Below are 15620 nucleotides of genomic sequence, written 5' to 3' on the forward strand. Positions count from 1 at the left end.
CCAGGAAACTAAAACCAGTAAGACTCAGCCTGGAAAAAGTAAAAAACACAGAAAAAAAGAAACAGAAGCACAAGTGTCTTTTTTTCCCCTTTACCTTCTATCTGCTCTCAAGTGGGCTGAATAAAGTTACTTTCTTCATTTCAAACCCATTTGCAGTCTCTGGAACCAAGGGAGCACCATTTTCGTAGCTTTTCCAAGCTAGTTCTGGGCTCTCCTGCTTGTAATTCAGAACCTATACAACTAGATTATTAATGATCCTTTCCATGATCGAGCTTTGTTTCTTATCCACAGCATTAGCTACTGGTTTTACTTTACTTTAAAATGCATATAGCATTTCAAGATAGTGTGTTCTGAATGCCGACTCATACTACTTCACCTTTTACTATGAATGCACAATTACAATCCTAATACTGGACTAACATTTCCTGTAGAGAAACAAGGTAGGGAACACTCACATCCTCACTTGACCACAGACAAGCAGAAGCACACAGATGCTTCAGTTTTTTCCAATCTTCATGAAAACAGCCATTGAGCTAACCAAATGATTTAGCTCTTGAGGCAAGAAAAGAGAAATATTCTCCAGCCTATTGTCATATCACAGAAGTCAACTGGAAAGGGTATCACCTCCTCACTCACAATCAGACTGCTTCAACACTTTACCCAGCCTCAGTTCTGAAGGCACTCAAGGACTGGCACTCTCTTGTTAACACAGATCCCACACATCTCACATACCCATAATGCACGTAGCCCTACTACATGAGGAAGGGCCACATGCACACTACAGCACACATGAAACTAAATGTGAATTCAGCAAGAAATGGGGGAGACTATATTTGAAGAACACAGTTGACATGCATTCCTACAATGTAAACAGGTTGTGGTTGTTCAGCATTGGTAGCTAATTAAAAAGGTAGTCTGGTCTTTCTGAGCAGTTCACTGTTGCAGACAGAAACAAGGTGTGGAAACTGTTTGCCCAGCCTATGGTTTAAAAGACAGTAGCAAGCTGCAAATCAGCCACAACTACCTTTCAATGCATTAAAAACAAAGTCATGGGCTTTGAAAGCTACACAGTATGCTAGCCAGCCAGACCCACAGTCACAAACCAGCATCTGTATAGGGATAATCAGACAGTCATCCTCAAGGACTTGTGAAGATTGTATTCCAACAAATTCCTTTCCAATTCAAATTTTCTACAAATCAAGTTTAAAATAAAAAAAAAATTATCTCTGAAGAACTCTATTGTTTTACATACCAGGGTCATATGATGGCGGAGGCGGTGGAGGGAGTTTTCCACCATCTTTAAGATTAAGTCCTTTGGCTGCTCGTATAGTTGCTATAAATTCCTCATGCTTCCGTCTCCAGTTGGAAGGTTTTTTGGGTGGTTCTGGCTAGGAAGCCAAAACAGAAAGAGCTTTATATGTTAGAAACTCTTAATTTAAGCTAAGTAGGTGCCTTATTTTAGTATACAACATTATAGTTAGATATCTTCCGTATTCTAGTTGATTTAATTATCACAAATTGTCAGGAGAAATAAGCCTTATTATAATGCATACATATCCTGCCTAAAATGTTCATATGCAGAGTAAATTATAACATACCCGTGGCTTAAGAGGTTTTACTGTGGGGATATCAGTTCCTTCTGCTCTCTGTCGGCTGGAATCAAATGTCTTCCTTTTCTTGGCAGAAGTTTTTTGGCAAATGGGCCCATGCTTTTTCTACAAGCAGAAAAAAAACAAAAAGGAGAATGTAGAACTTACTTTTAGAAATGCAAGTTATTAACATGTTATTTCCTTCTCTCTCAATATGCCAGTCAGCAAACAAGGCCCAACCCTGGATGAGCAAGATCAGACTGCTTTCACTCAAATGTTCATGCCAGCCATTACTTTTTAAACGGAACTACAGGAATTTACAAATGCATACACATGGTCACAAAATCTTGGGCAATGAAGAAGAAAAATAGAAGGCATCTGTATTTGCTTCTTACAAATAAAACCCCTCATGCTAGGTAGGCTGCATTTGCATTGAGTGGCAAGACAAATCAAGAGGTGTCTGAAATCCATACACATGTTTAAGGAGGGAGCAATTTCTATTAAGATCAGAGAAGACAGTATTTTGAAGATGGCTAACAAAACACTTCATTTACTAGCTGAGTCTGCATAATACCAGAAATTACATCTGCAGAGGCAAGGAATGATTTTGTGACCATAGAGAAGATGCTTTTAGAAGGATGTATTTTCAGAAAGTGATGGGATGATGCAATAAAATTAACCTCCTTCGAAGGAGCTTAAAACTGAGACAACTGGAATCAATAATTACCTGGGGGAAAAAAAACCCACACAAAAAGTCCCACTAACACCTAAGCATCTATATCTACTTTTTTTTAGCTGTAGTGACCATTGCTTAACTCTCATATCAACTTATCTGATCCAAAAGCCAATGGTGCTCATACCACTTACCAGTGCTGCTGGAAAGAAAGTCCTTCCACAAATCCTACATGGCAACAGAACTCCAGTTTGCACTGTAAGCTCACCTTAAAAAAAAAAAAAAAAAAAATAAAAAAAAAAAATCAAAACACATACCACAAACCCATACTTCATTATGAAAATTTACTGAAATTCATGATAAAAATTTATTCCTAGATTGCTAACCTCATATATTTTTCAATAAGTTTTTACTGTAAAAGTATACATTCTTTGAACTGTGCAGAGACTATGCAGATGAGAAAGGAGAAGATGCACAAGTCCTTATGTACTTTTGGAAGCAGTCAGGCCCAGCAACATGTCACCATCAGCTCTGATAACTGACAACGTGAAACTGCACCTTTGAAAGGATGCCTGTAAATCAACATGCAAATGGCAGTTTCACTGCAAGTCACCATGACAGCCCAAACACAGACCAAGAATATTTAGTGGGTATTTCTGTGTCTTTAGAAGAGAATCACCTGTTACAGTATCAAACATATGTCATGTGCCATCACTTATTTTTCTCTACTAAGTTAAACTATTCTACTTTCTCTTGTAAAGAAAAACTCTTTAATGCTATTTTTGCTATATATTTTATTTGGATTATTACTGACAGTTTACAGAAGCATTTATGATGTTGCTGATATTCAAGCATTTGTATATAACATTTACAGTTGTGTTACCAAGATTCACAGAACGAGATAAAAGACCAACAAATCAAAGTATCCAAGCCTATGCAAGCAAATAGATTCATATAGTACACATTATGCAATGCAGTCATAGCAGAGATTAAAAACTCCACTCCAGGTTTCCCAATAACAGGCATCTAGCATATTTAGTAATGTCCCAGAGGGATATTTTTATTATCACATACATAATAAAGAGGCATTAAGTTTGGGTTAAGTTTTGAGACTTACTAGTTGCTTTCTCTATACTCAGACTATTGCAGAGAATACATCGCCCTCTATTTATATGAAGGTAAACCAAACAGACTTTGAGTTGACTTCTATTTTAGGCAAACTAATGGCTTTAACAAGTTTATGAACACAGTGATGTTCAATGATTTGATCAGTTTTTGTTCCCAGTTCCCCAGTGGAAAACAATTTTCCATCTAAACATACAACTTGTCAACTAACTGTAGGACCAGTCCTGAAAAAAATGGGCAATTTAACAAAATGTTTCATGGCAAACAAATGTAGATTCAGGCAGCCATGTTTCGCATTGAAAACCTTCTTTCCCAAATATAAAGATTAAAGTCAGGTGAGATTTCTAGCACCAATATGTAACCATTAGGTCTATTTCTGCCTTTTCAATTACTTGAATGAAATTCATCATCAGTATGTAACTACATATAAGGTATTAATTGTATGAATATACTACAGAGCACAATCCATTTTAAAAATCACAAATAGTATGAAAAATGTTTTGCAGTTTAAAATATTTATGTTCAAATCTTCAGTTTATATACCTTTTCCACATAGACATGAACAGGCCCTTGTCACAGCCTAGCAGGACCATACTGACAGTAACTGAGTTTTACAGCTGAAGCTGTAATCATCTTCCTTTGGTGTCATCTAAACATATGTGAGTTTAGATGTACACAAGTAGGGGGAAGTAGGAAAAATAGAAAATGTGCAGATAAATCTTGTTTTTCTTCTATCCTTGCACCTGAATTATACTTGCATATTATCAACATTGACTAGGAACTTATTTTTATTGTTAACTGTATTTTTTCAATCTCTATTTTAAACAACCATGTCTCAAAATTTTTCCATAGATCTGTTTTCTTAAACCCACAAATCTGAATATAATATTCATCACAAGTAGTAACACCCATACTGTTCATACATCGCTTAGATGACTAGAACCTGCCCTCAACATTTTCCTCTAGGGTTTGCAGCAACGGTTGAAAGATTTTCTCAATTCTCCCACTAAAAAATACAAGGTATACACAGATGTATTTTGTTTGTTTCATTACTTCATTCTTTAGTGCTCTCAGCACTCTTAATATGCTAGCAGACATCACTGCAAACTCAACTTCTGCTAAAGAGTTTAACTTCCTTTTATCACATAATTCTAATATAACCCACAGCTTCACAGAAACAAGCAAGAGAGGTATTTCATGGAAATACAAAATGGCACTGTTTGCATCTTCAAGAAATTAGCTGAAATGAATCTGAACTAGTGATCTTGAAATCAGGTGTATAGTATCAGATTTAGGATTTAGCTGAGAGAAGAATTCTTTCAAATACCCGCCTTAGTAAAAGAAAAGCTACATTTCCCACCATTTCCTTCTGTCCATTGAACTCTGGAATTCGGGCTTGTGTTTAAATTCACCATTAAGTAGACTTGATAGATGCTCACCTGGTCAAGCAGTATTTACGCATAACATACCGACGCCCATTAGCACTCATTGCAGCTACAGTTACAGAGCTGGATTTTCTTACAGCATTCCTACCCTCCTTTGCTGCTGGCAGGTACTTAATCACATTTGCCAAGAGCTATTTCTACTGCCAGCACCTCCTCCCCCCATAACACAAATCAGTGACCCAAAACACAAAAGGAAGTTATTTTAAAAAACGAAAGTTCCTTAAGTTTTGTTGAAAATGAGAAGCCTACAGTCCTTTAGAGTTGCACACTTATTCCTTCAGTTTCTTAAGCATTCCTCCAACTTCCCTCACTTTTAAAGTAACAAACAAACAAACAAACCCAAAACCAAAACCAACACCAAAACAAAACCAAACCACAAAACCTTAACATTCCTCTCTAGGAGCCCATGAGCCTTCTCTTACAGAAGGGTTAGTAGTATCATCAACATGAAATCTATTAATTTAAAAATAAAACATGGGAATAAAATTGTGAAAGTTGCAAAAGAGCTAGTTTTAGTTTGATTTTTTTTTTGTTTGGGTTGGGGTTTTGTTTGTTTGTTTTAAAGGCATTCATACATGATATCTAAAGCAGTCAGTCATGGACTGACTGAATATTTTTTCCTGAACAAAAAAAGTTACCAGAAATGGTTGTTAAATTGGGATGTATTGGCGGGGGGCTGGGGGGGAGGTTAAAAAAAGGGAGCACTTAAATCAAGAAACAGAAGGATTTTCTTGGCAAATTAGTCTGAGAATACAAATTGGTAGTAAAATGGTGTCACTGTAATTTTCTTCAGTCTTCTTTAAATCTAGCAACAATGCAGGGATTACCATAATTTTGGTTATACAACCACAGACAACCCAAGATCCAGCAGCTACACTTCTTCCTTTTTCTATCTTTAATACCACTAATCACCAGCAGTTTACATGCTTGTATTAAACATAAATGAATATAATTAACTTGGAAAAGGACAGACATAATTATTAGTTTATCTAATCTAAACACACTTCGGGAAAAGAGAACTATGTTGAAAATGGCTATGTGAATACCAAAGGAAAAGGTAGTATTTCAGTTGAAGTGATGCCAAAACTATGATATACAGTGTCACACCCTATTCTCCTACTTTCTGCCCAAAACAAAGTCTCAAATGAACACACAGGGTTCAGCTTAGTACAATGCTGGGTATCTGCATTAAATAACTAGATTGGAAGTTTTATTAGCAGCACTACAATAATCTCATCCCTTGTGTTTCTAAACCATGTCACAGCTCTTCCTCCTCCAGCTACTTCCAGAGTACAACCACCTTACAAATATTTTTTTCTACCTATACCTAAGTTACTGAACACATTCCTTTTCAATACTGTCACTGTCCAGTTACCCACACTTTCTGACCTTGGAGTTTAGCTGACAACATAGCTGTACAGTCAGTCCCTCAGATCTAGCACGGTATTTTCAATACTCTTATAGACTTCCTTGAAACCTAAATGTCCAGGGAACAACCTTTCTCTATTCTCATGTTCAAAAACAGCAACTGATTTACAGAGGAAAGCGCAAGCTGTCAGTTCAGATTACCTTTCTCAGTACAACATGTGGACCCATCAATACATACAAGTTCAACCCGACAGTTACAGGCATAATGCTACCTCTTGCTGTCACGTTTACAAATTAAGCAGCTGTGTAAAGACTCCACACCTAGAAGGAGCAGGTCTTTAGTATTACTGAAGATCTATTAACTAAAGGTTTATTACAGTTTTCTCTTTTGGAGAGCTTTGTATGCTCTAGTATGTGTCTTCACTTGATATCAAGTACAGAATGCTTCAAAGAAGACTGCACTGAAGTCTCCAGTAACAGTATTTTGTCATGTTGTAAACCCTGCCCTTCTAAACCTTTTAATTATCTGCAGCAGTGGCAGTACTAAATGACTTGGGCCAGAAAACTGTGATAATCAAAACCATCAAGCTTCACTGAATTCAAACTTGCAGAAACACTCTGGTACGATTTCCAGTCTTGAGTCTGGGCATCTATTTGAAACCAGCAAGTAATCTGCAGCTGCTGAACGTTAATACTTGAAGAGTGCTTGCCAAATTCTTCTGCAAAATTGTATTTACTTCTTTTAGTATAACTCCCCTCCCATCTCTAGAAGCAAGACATTTTCCACTTAAGAGTTCCATATACTTCATTAAAAAAAATGCACTGCATTCCCCATATTAATTGGAATCTGTACCATCAAGGCACAGCATCTAGCTCTTTGAGGACTGTCAGTCTCCAACATACATCCACTAATTGGTAATGACTGGGTTATATTTTTTAATCAACACATTAACAATAGTCTGAAAAGACTAATAACAAATACTACAAACAAGAGCCACCTAAAAATGATACTGATGTGGTGACATAGGTAAGGGAACACTACTTTGGACAGCCAAATACCATTTAGAGAATCAATTTTTAAAGTGCAATTTTAAAGAGCACTAAATAATAGAATAAAAATATGAATGTACAAAAGTAGAAAAGCATATACCAATAAGAGTGCAACTTTTGCAAGTTTTCATTATTTTGCTGAAAGGAATTCTGAAATGCAAATGAAAGTCACACAAACACACTATACTGCTTAACAACAGGCAGTACTTGCCATACTTTCATAAATTCTGCTTAATAATTGATGACATGCATGATTTATCCCACCAAGCAAATCCCTTCTCACCTATGATATTCAGCAGTTTACAGGAAGAATTAAGAGAAAGGAAGATGAAATTATAGTAAGCTCTGTCTCCTAGTATTCAACCATTCATATACTTTGATATTTTTATGCAGTGAAGTTATTCACAATTATGTAACAAACAGCAAACCAACCTACTTTTATCAATCTATCCATCCCTGATTTTAGAGGAAAGCCTCAAGAATTCTCTTCTGTATTGACAATGCAGTCTAATCTTGCATAAATCTGTCACTTCTGCTTCCAAAACATAACAGAAAGCAGCATAACTTCCATTCCTTCAAGCTAAAAAGCTTAAGATTTTTGTAGTAACTCTGCATGCTTTTATATCAGCTCTTCAGCAAGTGCATTGTATTTGTCAAAATTACTGTTATTGCACTAAACATGAGTCTGATGATGGTGAGTATGGCATTACTTACTTGAAAATAACATATCAAGGAGCACCCCATTGCCTCAAAGTGACAAACTGGACAAGGATTCTGAGAAGGGGTTTTTTGTGACTGAGAAATTAATTGCATTGCAGTCCAAAATGGTTGCATATAGCAGCATACACACAACTCGCATGCATGATGGTGTGCTCACCTTTTCTGTAACTGTCCTTTCCTCCCTTCCTCATATTAAGTGTAACTTTTAATGTGAAAACATGCCAATGTCACATTATATATCCCTAAAAATAACCAGCTCTCCTAGACTCCTCTCTGGGGCCATATCTCATGGGATTCTTCCAAGCAGATCCCTGAACAAGTCCAAGCCTACTCTCCTGAAGTCCAGGGTTGAGATTCTGCTATTTGCTCAGCTCCCTCCTCTCAGGATCCTGAATTCAATCATCTGCAGGTCACTGCAGGTAAGGCTGCCCCGTACCTTCACATTATGAAGTGCAGCTGGGGTGCCTCCCCAGTCAGCTCCTCAATCAGCTGGGTCAGGAATCTGTCATCAGTGCATACCAGAAGCTCCTAGATTACTTGTACCTTGCTGATTTGTCTCTCCAGCAGGCATCACAAAGCTGTCTCTCATGAAGACCAGGGCCTGTGAATATGAGGCTCCTTCCAATTATGTGAAGGAGGCCACATCTTTTTCTTGATCAGGTGGCTTGTAGCAGACACCCACGATGTTTCCCACGCTGGTCTGCCTGATAACCCTGATCCATAAGCTTGCAGGTGGCTCCACAGAAAAGCCCCATGCATTCTCACTGCTCTCCCACACAAAGGGCAACCTTCCCCTTGCCATCCAGCTGGCTCTTCCTGAAGAGCCTGTATTCAACCACAAGACTGCAGTCCTGCGAGCTGCCCTACCACCTACGCACAATCCCAGTAAGGTCCTAGCCCTGCAACTGCATTCAGACCTCCAATTTCTCCCATTTGTTCCCATACTGTGCATGTTAATGTACAGGCATTTTAGAGAGGCACTCAATCACGACAATTATCCAGAAAGATCTATGAGAGCTTCCCCTGTAATGTGTACGGAAACACAACAAAACCAAAGGCAAATAAGCAGCACTATTTGATCGATCTGACTTCCAGATACATTATCTGGTCTTCTATTAATGACCTTTAAGATCAACTGAAGCCACTAGAAAGCATGTGACCTGCAAAATCTATGTACATGTTACACAATCCTGCTTTATCATCATAAACTCACTGTTCTCCTGCACTAGGCTACAAGCACCATGATGACTGCAGGCAGGCTGTCAAGCAAAGACTAGCTCTGAACCAAGAGCTTTGCACCCATGACCCCCAAAGCAGTTCTGGAGTTACATACTTTAATACTCAAATGTAATTGCACAGAGCAATCCCAATCTAAGTCTGCTTGTTTATCAGAACATTACTTGGTTAACAATAAAATAATGTGTTAACAACAACTTTTATAATAAACTTCATGTATAATATATTGCTTCCTAGTTTGCCTGCCTGCCCTAGGATTTCTTTAAAAAGTAACCCCACTCCTCACCCGCTCCAGTTAACTGTTGAGCATGCTCCTGGAACTAGATTTTACCAAAAATGCAACAAGTGCTTTTGATAACCACATCATGTATGTGTGCGCAGATACAGTAGATTCATCTTCCCACTATATTCAAACAATTGGATTAAATTACTAGATCAATCTAGTGACTACAATTAAAGTTAAAAATGCAAGAATTCTACAAAAAGATATAGAAAACGGTGTAAAATCTATTAGTTCTACAAATCCCTGTTGATATGTATTACTTCCACTCTTTTAAAGGTGAAATACATTCTGATAGCACACTTCTATTATATCAGGCAAAACTTAGCTTTCAAAATTTTTCCTTAAGTAAAACATTTAATTTCAAATTCTTCGCTGAAGCAAAAACATTAATCAGAAAGTAAAAACATAATTGCCTTAGAAACAGAAAATACATTGACCACAATTATGCAGTGTAATAAATGTCAAAATTGGACCACTTAACAGAGGTGCAAATATGCCTAGTGAAACACAGCAGTTCAATGCAAAGTCGTATTTATCATTATGTTTTAAAGGCTACCAGAGACAAACAACTCCTTAAAAAGAAAATACATTAATAGTAGTTGTTCATTTCAATCTTTAATAGTTTCCAACTTGCTGGTTTAAGAAAAGTACCATAAAATTAATTCTTCCTTCTGCTGGACAGACAAGATACATTAAAAATAAAAAGCTGACATGTTCCTAAAAGGTAGGAGGCTCCCTCAAAAGGAGCTTAAGAAAATGGCTGCCAAAGTAAGGAGGCTGCTGCATGCATCCAGTGAGGCAAGACAAAGATGAACACTAAAGGGAAAGGAAGACACACATTAATATTTTTTGTTTTCAAAACAGAAATAATTTGCTACATTATTAGGGGAAAAAAATAAGACTAGGGATTATCTTATGCAGAAATTCTGTCAAAATGAGCATAAGCACTCACTTTCAACACTCACATTACTAACATAAAACCCCAAACTACAATGCCTGCACTGTTTGGGGTGGAGTGGGGTGTCTCAGAAATTATTAGTGACAGTGAAGGATCCGGGGACAAATGCTATTACAGCACAGCTCTGGGCAGAAAATGCTATACAGCAAGCCTTATTCTTATGAAACCTCGAGGGCACACCCAGGCTGCTCACAGTCTAAATGCTTAATCACAGTAGTCCCTACTTGGCATCTGCAAGGAAAAGCTCTGGGTTTGAGACTGCAGGCTATTTCCCGAGCAAGCAGCCACCCATCCCCTTCCAACCACAACCAGCCTTTCCTGGCTGCTAAAGCTCAGGCTGAAGGAGAACACTGGGGCTTGGTAAGCACTGCCATTACCTACTGCAGAGCACTGGACTTCTGCCCTCATACACAGCTGCCCCTCTGCCCTTTACTCCTTAGGCAGCACAGCAGTCCAAGCCTGCTGGGATGGGTTGTGAACAAGCGTGGGAAGCAGTATTTAGTCAGCTCAAGCAGCTGTTGCCGGTATCCTCCCAGAAAAAACAACAGTCTGGACAGAAACAGATCAAATACCACCACTGGACGGCTCCAGCTTAAATGTAGTCAGGAATCCAGTGCTTAGATCTCCTCCTCCATCTCCTTCAAGCAAAACAGAGAGCCACAAACATGCCTGCCTGCCCATGTGACGGCTTTTCACTTGCCATCCAGCACTGAAAGCAACAAGCACATGTTAACCCATCAAAAATGGTCCTTGAGATTCAACACATGGTGGGCTACTCAGGAACAGGTTTCTAAACTCACCTTAGAGACCACTACGTTTTCAGGCAGTCTATTGCTTTAAGTATTTTCACCAGTAAATTAAATGAAATTTGAAAAACAGCCGAACAGCACACAGGGTGCAAAGTAACAAAAACTGAGCTAGTGACCTTAGATTTAACATCAAATTTGTCACTTGTAATGTGCACTGAAGTTTTATAAAAGGAATTAAAGTTACAAATTTGACTTTCAGTATCAATCTGGTAATATAACAATACTGAAACACTAATAAAATAATAAAGGAACAGACTTTAAAAAAAACAACAAAAGTGAATTTTAGAAAAAACTTTTAAATCACACAGAAACCTACCTTGCCATTTCACTGAATATTTAAACCCATGCATAGTGAGAAAATATAACTGCAATGCTGCAAATATTATTTAACTTTTTAAACATCACTAGTGCAGCTCCACAAGCCAACTCACACACAGTTAGCTCTCCACATTATGGAAAGAATCATTATAAACTGGGTAGAGTTCTTTCTTATTAATAGCATGCTTAAATAAACAGAAATAAAACTGACCTTGCATCTACAAGCCGAGCTTCAGAAAAGTAAAGCACCAGCTTCTGAGGGTTGAAAGTCCAGGCCAAGCATCTTAAGCCTGAGGGGATCTTTCACAGTTATAAAAACACATCAGCAGACCACTGCCAAAAGACAAAGTCCTGCCCTGCACCATAATCATGTCACTCACGCACAAAACTGCCAGGACCAGCTGTACAAATCATTTCTGGGACATTATTTTGCTAAGCACTAATACAGAGAGGGAGCAGGCTGAACCAGATTTCAGAAGCAGCCCATAATTCCACGTGGGATGAGATGGATATGACTGTGCAACTGTGCTTCTGAACTTAATCTAAAATGGCAACCAGTAACGTTCTTCCAAGTTGCTGGTGGAGCAATGACTGGAAAAAAGCCTCATACTCAACAAAATAATTCACTACTGTTACTGATTAGGCCTACATTGTTCCCGCCTTTGGGCCACCTTTCTACAGAAACTTCACCTGAGCCTAACCTAATGGGCATCAAGAGAGACAGCTTAAACTGAAAAACTGCAAATAAAAGCAAAATCACTTGCTTCAAAATATTTGAAGCAAAAAAAAAGGACGTATTTTATGTTGTGGCAACTTGTTTAGAGAAAGAAAAAAAAAAAAAAAACCCACAAAGTGATCCACAAAGACACAAAATGCTATATTCTTCAGTTTCCTAAACTTTAGTATTCAAGAATGCAAGACAACAGTGTGGGAAATGGGTGTTCACAATGCAAAGACATCTTAAGTTTTAGAAATGGCTTATGAACGCTGCTATTCTCAAACTAGTCTCAGGTTTTCAGAAAGAACATTTCACGTAATGGAAAAATGCTTTGATAAGCTCTAGCTTTTGAAGTACTTTCAAGAAATGGTTCACAGAGTAAACATGAGATTTCACCTATGATTTAGCAGTTCTTCCTCCCACCACTTCCAGCACATACTAAATTACAAACAAAATGTAAACCATTTCCTGCAAAGTCAGAAGCTGGATGAATTCTACTGCAAAAATTACATGTTTTTTCAGGCTTTTGCTGTTATCTGAAGATCTACTTTCTTCCCACCCTCTACTATGAAGGTTAGCTACACACATTTGATATAGCTGGCCTTGGTGAACTAGCTCACAGCCAAATCAATTGATAGATCGGTTGCAGATGATATGCAGTCCCAACTGCAATCAAATACATAGCTTAGTCAAAATTAAAGCAAGTTTTCCCCTTCTGGACAGGCAATGTATGATTTTCACAGGACTGTCATGACAGTTGGACTGCCTGTTAAAAAATTATTTCATAACCTGCGGACACTACCTTTCAAAATTTAAAGGCCATTAATAGTCTGCAAAGCTTAACAAGTAAATCAAAAAGAGAACCTCTCAGGATTTTAATGCAAAGTCACGTCCAAATTGATAGTCTCGATGAAGTCACTAGGCATAAGCACAGTGTCTGATGACCGTAAAATTACTAATAGACAGAAGGTAATCAGTGAGAATTATTTCTGTTCTCCAACGGTGCTAGAAGGGAGAACGAACAAAGGCTGGTTTGTGCTCGCTCCTATTTAAGCACTGAGTTACCTCTAGCGAAGCAGCGCACGGAAGACAATGACTGTTTTGTGACACAAAGGCCTGTATTTTTTCTGAAGTAATATGGTTAAAGCAGCTTGCAAAACACAGTAATGACAGGCCTATAGAAATGTTCAGATAGCAAGCTGTAACTTCATAGACTCCAAGCTAGTATCTATGCTACGACGGATACTATGGAGAGCAACGATGTCTTCGTTCAAACAACCGGCATCGCAGGAAGTTGCAAGTACTCTGTCGCCAAACGCTGCCTGGCCTTCGCTGCACTGAACGCTTCCCTAGCATCATAAGCGTACGCTAACACCCACCTTAGCCGTCTGCTTGCCAAAGAAGGGCGCCTGGCAAAGATGCCCGCACCACTCCACGCCGTCCCCCGCGCACGGCACTCCCGGCCAGCGGCGGATCACCGAGCGGGCTCCCCGCCCGGCCGCGGCAGGAAGGGGCCGGCGAACGGCGACAGCCCCGTGGCTCGGCGGCAGCGCCCCAGACAAAGCGCAGCCGGCCCGGCCCTGCGCCCCCGCCCGCCCCGCACCCCCAGCCCGCCGGGCGCCGCGCCCGGGCCCGCCGCCGCCCGCCTTTGTTCGCCGCCCCAAAAGCACGCTGCCGCCTCCCGCGGCGCCCCAGACTCATCCCCGGCGCCTCCCCGCACTCCCGGCCGCCGAGCGAGGCGAGGCCGCCGCGCCGCCTCAGGGGGCTCCGAGAACGGGGAAGGCGGCGCCCGGGCCCCGGCTCCCACCGCCGCCACCGCCCAAGCACGCCCCCGCCGCAGCACAAAGGCGCGGCGCGGTCCGGCTCGCCCCCGGGCCCCGCCGGTTACCCCCGGGGAAGGCAGGGGCCGCCCACACCGCTGCCTCTCACCTTCCAGCCCCTCCATGGCGCGCCCCGACCACCGGCTGCGGTCCCGCGGCTGCTGTGGCAACGCCGCCACCTCCCGGCCCGCTAACAACCGCCGCTCCCATTGGCCGGGCGGGCGGGCCCGGGCGGCCCCTCACGGCCACAGCCCCGAGGCGGGCGGGCCGGCCTGCCCTGCCCCCCCTGCCCGCCCTGCCGCCCCGCCCCTCCCCGCCGTGCCTCTGCGCTCCGGCGCTGGGCCCGCCGCACCGCGCGTTGCCGGCCTGGAGCGCCGGTGCCCCCCGGCAGCCGCCCGTCGCGGGCGGTCCCAGGCCCCCTGCGGGGAGCCCGCCGCGCCCAGGCGGGGCCACCCGCCCTTCGGCTGCGCCCCCGGGGTCGGGCTCACCGCGGGAGCGGGACACCGCGCTCCTGCAAAGCCCAGCCTTGTCCTAGCTCTGGTACAGCCTGAGTGTCGTACAGGCCGTACTTTGAGGTTATGCCTTGGTTCAGGACCTTATTCCAAGGGCAGCACGTGTATATGAAGACCAAAGTAAAGCAAGTGAGGGGACATAACCGAGCCTTTACACAGACAGTGACCGGCTGCACCCTGAGCCTAACAGAGGGTGCTGGGGTGCAGCGCAGCACGTGGCTGTGGCGGGTGCCCCCTTCCCCGAGGGAAAACCGTGGGCTGCCACAGGAAAAAGAAAAAACGGTTTTCAGGTTCACATCCTGAAAATAATTGCAGGCAGTGGATTTCTCCCCCTTTTTTCCTCCAGTTATTTTCTTAACTGAAAGATGCTGATACAAGTCTGAGGGTATCTCAGACATCCTGCTGCTACAGGGTGACATTTGGGTAATGGATCTTTTTGGAAAACAGTGCCACTAAATTGCTGTTGACTAATGAATATGAACAATGCTTGATACATATTGAAATTTTTCTGTTCCTCTTACAAAAGCTGTCCACGTTTTTAGCAACAGAAGCATTTCAAGATTTTTTTATTCAAGACATGATTTCAGCACTGATTCTTAAGATCTTTTATTTGTCTTTCTTGTGGCAATGTGCCATGAGCAACTAATACAAGTTTTTTTCTCTATAAACAACAATCAATTTTACAGAAATTACCACTGTCTTTGCAGGCACACGCAAATAATTTCTTTTCTTACTCTAGACAAGTTGGTTGATATATATTTGCTTGTCCATAGAATCACAGTTACTGTCCCAACCATGGTACTCTGGGAATGCAACTCAAAGAAAGCAAACCAAACACATCAAACCTAAATTGAATTGGAGATTATGATCGTGTTGTCTTCTTAGCATCCCTTTAGCATGGGACAAATAGATCCAGATGTTGCACACCAACAGCTAGCATGCGCATCATACTTAATATATGATTAAAATAATCCTTTGAGACCAAAAACTTGATTA

General features: G+C 41.0%; 1 protein-coding gene across 2 annotated transcripts in view; it reads right to left on the reverse strand.

Moving 5' to 3' along the window:
• The window catches only part of ZC2HC1A (zinc finger C2HC-type containing 1A), a 35645-nt gene extending 21302 nt beyond the window's left edge, over positions 1-14343 (reverse strand). For both annotated transcript variants that reach the window (XM_037379961.1, XM_037379960.1), the window contains exons 1-4: positions 14222-14343; positions 2457-2530; positions 1599-1715; positions 1253-1388 (exon numbers count right to left, since the gene is read on the reverse strand). In XM_037379961.1, the coding sequence (XP_037235858.1) occupies positions 1253-1388; positions 1599-1715; positions 2457-2530; positions 14222-14237 (343 nt within the window). In that variant the 5' untranslated portion in view covers positions 14238-14343. The remainder of the gene's footprint in view (positions 1-1252; positions 1389-1598; positions 1716-2456; positions 2531-14221) is intronic.
• Positions 14344-15620: the final 1277 nt, after the last annotated feature.

This window comes from Falco rusticolus, chromosome 3 (assembly GCF_015220075.1).
Source record: "Falco rusticolus isolate bFalRus1 chromosome 3, bFalRus1.pri, whole genome shotgun sequence".
Lineage (NCBI taxonomy): Eukaryota > Metazoa > Chordata > Aves > Falconiformes > Falconidae > Falco > Falco rusticolus.